This window comes from Mastomys coucha, unplaced genomic scaffold, assembly GCF_008632895.1.
Source record: "Mastomys coucha isolate ucsf_1 unplaced genomic scaffold, UCSF_Mcou_1 pScaffold15, whole genome shotgun sequence".
In the NCBI taxonomy this organism is placed as follows: domain Eukaryota; kingdom Metazoa; phylum Chordata; class Mammalia; order Rodentia; family Muridae; genus Mastomys; species Mastomys coucha.
Genome location: NW_022196897.1, coordinates 24,228,253 through 24,234,000, shown reverse-complemented (window position 1 = coordinate 24,234,000; position 5,748 = coordinate 24,228,253). Strand labels below are relative to the sequence as shown.

The following is a 5,748-nucleotide window of genomic DNA, read 5'->3' as shown; positions in this document are numbered from 1 at the left end:
CCACACCACACCATACTACACCACACCACATCACACCACACCACACCACACTACACCACACCACACCACACTATACCACACCACAGCACACCACACCACACTACACCACACCACACCACACCACACTACACCACACCACACCACATTACACTATACCACAGCACACCACACCACACCATACTACACCATACCACACTACAGCATGCCACACCACACCACACTATACCACACCACACCACAGCACACTACACCACACCACACTACACCACACCACAGCACACCACAGCACACCACACCACACCACATCACACCACACCACACCACAACACACTACACCACACCACACCACACCACACCACACCACACCACAGCATGCTGGCTTAAAAGCTGAAGTCAGGAAACAGGACTGTCTCAGATTATCAAAGCAGAAGCTGACAGACAGGTCTTCTGAGATGACTCAGTCAGCATCTTAATCTATGGAACACAGTCCCCTGACCAACTTTCAGTATCAGGGTGCTGACTGCCTGGCTTAGATTCACATCCTATCCTTGGCCAACATATATTCCTGATATAATTATTAAAACTGATGTTAAGCCAGACATGTAGCACACTTGGGAAACAGAAGGTAGAAGCAGGCAGATTCTATGAATTCAAGACCAGTCTGTTCTACAGAGCAAGTTCTAAGCCATCCATGGCTATATAATGAGGCCCTAGAGAGAAAGTGTATATGACAGAGAAAAAAGAGAGGTGGGGGAAAAAGAGAGAAGCTGTTAATAAGAAAGAGCCAGAAATGACACACCAATGTGGGTGGGGAAAGAAATACAAGCAATTAATGCCAGCTAAGAGAGAGAGAATTGATCTTCCCCAGGGATGAGCCCTCTAAATGGGCATCCAATATTCCAATATCAAATAATCACCCTAAAAGCGTGTATGTGTGTGCATGTGTGTGACACACATGCATAGGCATGCAACATTAAATTTACTCTGCAGGTTTTATCTATATATTTATCCCATATATTTATATATTATATTTATATATAAAACAATAATTAAAGAAAAGAGGTCATGAATTTGAGGAGTGGGCACATGTGACATGAGAGGGCTTGGAAGAAAGTGAGGAAGGGGGAATGATGTAATTATATTTTAATTAAGTTTTTAAAAGACATTAATAAGAAAAGTCCAGAAGTTGCAGCCCAGCCTGGTTTACGAAGTGAGTTCCAGGACAGCCAGAGCTGTTACATCGAGAAACCTTGTCCCAAAACAGCAACAAACAAACTAACAAACAAACAGAACAAGAAAGAGCCAGAAATGCTTAAAGAATCAGGTATAGAACCAGGAAATAGATACTTGGCAAGCAAGAACAAGGCACAAGTGCTCTCTGGCCATGTTGGGCATCCAAAGGATCCTTATTTATTGAAAGGAGTTGAGAAATGGGATGCCAAGGATAACATTCTTTGTGTCCAGTAGGGCCAGGAGGAATGGTAATAGGGGCCCCTAAACTAGCCAACTAGAAATTAACTTTCTGAACTACAAGACAATGGATCAGCACTGAAGACCTCCAGGTGAAACCCAGTTCCCCTCCTCTCATGGCCAGTCTGGAAGTGTACTTGGTCCAAAGAATAGAGCAAAAAGGCTTGTTCTGACTTCTCACCTTAGCTGTCTGTCCTTGCTTCTTCATTGGCCATAGAACGGATGTGGCACAGTAAGGGGAGTCAGGCCAGGACCAGAGAGTAAAGGTGCCAACTGCTGGATCTCCACTTGGTATTTGTCCTCTGCTCCCACTCCCCACTGAAATTCAAGCTCTGAAGAGCAGAAACCACATCCGTATGTCCACTCACCGCTGTGGCCCCATCAAGAGAACCCAGTGCACAAGCAGCACTTGGAGAAGTAAAAACTGTTCATGAACACGTAGCCAGCACATAAAGTGGAAGCAATCCCCAAGCCTCTGATGTTGACCAAAGAGGCAAGATCAGGGCTGGCACACAGCCAAACCAGGAGGGAGAGGAACTAGCTTCCAAGGCTCGTCCTGGGTCATGTGGGACTGGCATGTTACTTGGCCATTCTGGAGTCCCATCTAGGGTAATACCACCTACTTCACGCCGTCATGATGACAATAAGTGAGAATCGGGTGTGTGAAGTTGGCTTACAGTAGTCTTCTTCCCAGCTGCCCCCGCTCCACTATAAGATATCAACTTAATCAGCTGGCAGAAACTGGATGCTACGCCTCTAGGGCTTGGGAGTTATCTATTCTAGGTGGACAGACTGACAAAGGCAGATTATGGCCCAAAGGGAGGGATGAAGCCTCAAAGATAAGGCTCATACTGAGCCTCAGGCGCACCTAGCCGGTGGGTGAGAGGAAAGCCTCATCAGTGTTCACTTGCAGATGAGACTTACAGAGATACATAAGAGGCAGCTTTGGAAAGAGAATTTTATTAGCTTCATGAGAAACAGCTGCCACGAGCAAAGACCTGGATGGGGCTAGAACTGTGGTGGCTTCCAACCAAGGTCACCAAGATCACAGATGAGTCCATCTGTTCCCTCCACATCTTTGGAAAGTGTCATAATGTGGTTCCCAAGAACACCTTACTGCCTTGCTCTTTGGTGTAGACATAGACTTGGGCAAGGCAATCCTTGCTGGACACTGGGTTCTTTTGTTCTATGTCCATTTCACTGAACAGGAAAATTAATCAATTCCACATTCTAGACATTCAAGTTGGGAATGTTTTGGCCCATGTTATAGATCATTGACCAGGAATAAGACTTTCTGAGTCACCTGTCAGTCAACATTCTGAAGGGGCCTCTAGATTCTAGGAAGAAAATTAAGGACCTCATTAACTTTCAAGGGATTTTTTTTAAGGAGTTCTAAATTCTAAAGTTGCTTGTTTGTTGTTTGTTTGTTTGTTTGCTTGCTTGTTTGTTTGTTTGTTTGTTTTGAGCAAGAGTCTCACTATGTAGCCATGGCTGGCCTAGAACTCACTACATAAACCAGACTGGCCTCAAACTCACAGAGATCCACTGCCTCTGCCTTCCAAATGCTGGGATTAGGGTGTGTGCAACCACACCTTGCCCTATAATATAAAGTTTTCAGCCTATATTCCAAATCAACCAGAAATCTGACTTTCTGGGTTGCCAACAAGGAGCCACATTCTGAGGAGCCAGATAAAACCACTTCTAACTTTCTTAGTTAACAAAGAATTCAGCATCCTAAAATGGCAAAATCACAATATTCTAGGCAAGGGTGAGACCCAAAGTTCCAAATGTCAGCATCAGCTTTCATCTCACGATGCCAAGTCAGGAAATCTACATCAAGGACTGTCTTCCTCAGGAACAAAACTCCTCCCGCCAGAAGGCTGCTTTCCAGCCCCCTCAGAGCTCAGTGGAGTGTCTCACCAAAACAGATTCATTATCTTCAGGGTTATCTGGCACACGGAAGGAAACATAGGGGCAGGTCTTGGTGTTGAGGCAAACCAGTTTCTTCAGTGAAGCTGTGTTGACAAGGTTGAAGCCCATGTTACCACCAAACGTGCTGGGTTTCCAGTACTCTGGGGAACAGATGGGATTCCCTAGGAGGCCCTTGAGGGAAAATGGAGCCCCCATCTCTATCATACTCTCCCCAAAGATGGAGTTGGGCTGGCACTTTTCCAGCAGCAGTCCCGGGTAGAACTCTAAAGCATCAATGTCGCCGTATAGCTCCTCCAACTCAGCGGCCATCTCCTCCTCTCCTGTGGAGCAAGAGGATACAGTCACTCATGATTTTGTTAAGATCGACCTGGGGATGGAAACTTCTGGATTTAGTTTTTCTCTGGGTATGACAGAGACTACAGAAGAACAATTTGAGCAACTAGAGGAAACATCCTAAAATTTGACCTGCAGTCTTCAGGGAATAGTCAGGAAAAAAAAGAACAAATAGGCCCCTTCAACCTGGACTATGTAGTAACAAAAGAGGACAGAGGTCTAGATCTGTCCCCAAATAGCTTGTGACCTCAAGCAACTCACCCCATTCTCTGGACTCAATTCTTGGGCCATCATAACATGAAGGAGACAGCCTGTCTTGATCCCCTCAAGCAAGATCTCAAGGCCTTACCTATGCCCAGGCCCTATTACCCTAGAGTCATGTGTGTGTGTGTGTGTGTGTGTGTGTGTGTGTGTGTTCAAGTTCACACAGGTATTCAGAGTCAGTGTACTCTCTGCTCCTTGGAACCCTTTTTCATGACTATTATTCTAGAACCATGGGGGAGCTCATCTACTGATCCCAGGATATGTTCCACTCTGTGACAATTGCATGTCCACAGATGATGGACACATGAGACAGGAGAGGCAGACATCGACTTCTCCATTTATTTCCTCAAACCCATCCACCTATAGGGTATAGGGTCTGTCACACCAGTGGAGACAAGAGGGCTCTAACTCGACTGTCTAACATCTGGGGAAATTTGGGAAAAGAGAAGGGGGAAGGGAGAGATAATAGAGATCTTTTAAGACCTATTTTATTTTTAATTATATATGTCCCTGTGTGGGCATATACATGTGAGTCATGTGCCTGTGGCAGCCATGGGCACTGGTTCCCCTTAAGTAGAATTAAAAGCAACTGTGAGCTTCCCAAGATAGGTGCTGGCACTGGAACTTGAACTCAGGTCCTCCTCCAACCAACCAGATACTTCTATCATCGTTTTCAGTACTTAGGAACCACTAGACAGAATACAACCCAGCCCTCCAGCAGCTGAGATGCTAGTCCACTGCCAGCCTCCCTTTGCTGCCTACTATCTCCCAAGACAAGCCCCTCGCTCCACCACATCTATGGCTACCCTCCCAGACAGGTACCTACTTTTCTTACCTCTGTCCTTTTGTCTTCCCCTTGCCATACCTGAAGTGCCCCTCCCTCTATTTTCCACCTGAAAAATTCCTATTTATCCCTCACACCCACCTGGAAGGTGGTGTCTCTCGCCCAGTAGGCCACCGTCACATTCACTGTCTTCCCTAACAATGCTCAGCCACAGCGTTGGCCACCTGCATCATCCCAGTCTCTCTGCTTGTGATCTTCTTCACTTTCTGGACATGCCTCAAGGGCAGAGACTGTGCCCAGGATGCAGCTACCTACCTGTGAGCTCCTGGAAAGAGGTGTAAGGCTTCAGGCCAAACCTCTTTCGGTATTCATTGAAGGGCTGTAGGCGCATCTCTCGGGACTCCTTAATGACATCCACGGCCACATGCAGAACATGGTAGTCAAAGTTCCTACCCCCACCAATCTGCAAGAGATTAGCACTCTGTCAGTCTCAGAATCAGACCAAACTCTTAAATTGTCCTTGTGTAAGGTCTAAGAGAAGAACTCCAAAGCTCCAGTTCTTCCTGAACCAGGACAGAGAATGTGGTGTAGCCCAGTGATTGTGATGCTGCAGCCTGGCTCTAGCCCTACCCTCTTGTTCTCACTTAGAGGCCCACAATGTCCTGGTTTCCTCAACACTGAAGTGTGCAGCGCTCAACTCTCCAGTAACTTGAACTCCTTGGAGTCACACCAACAGGTACTCACATCTTTATTGAAAGAAAAAAAGTCCCCATGAAAATGAAGACTCCAGATCCCTGGGGCCTGTTAGCCAGCCTGCCTAGCTCACTAGGCAAGCCCCAGGCCAAATAAGAAAGAAATCCTGTCTGAGAAACAAGATGGACATCTGGACAACTCCTGAAGAGTGACACCCAAAGCTGACCCCTCCCTGCCACACACACACACACACACACACACACACACACACA

At 46.4% G+C, this 5,748-nt stretch overlaps 1 protein-coding gene across 1 annotated transcript in view; it reads right to left on the bottom strand.

Annotated features, from left to right (window-relative positions):
* Positions 1 to 2,414: 2,414 nt before the first annotated feature.
* Ptgs1 (prostaglandin-endoperoxide synthase 1) overlaps positions 2,415 to 5,748 on the bottom strand; it is a 21,340-nt gene continuing 18,006 nt past the window's right edge. The window contains exons 10-11 of the mRNA XM_031370047.1: positions 5,099 to 5,246; positions 2,415 to 3,722 (exon numbers count right to left, since the gene is read on the bottom strand). Of these exons, the coding sequence (XP_031225907.1) occupies positions 3,367 to 3,722; positions 5,099 to 5,246 (504 nt within the window). The 3' untranslated portion in view covers positions 2,415 to 3,366. The remainder of the gene's footprint in view (positions 3,723 to 5,098; positions 5,247 to 5,748) is intronic.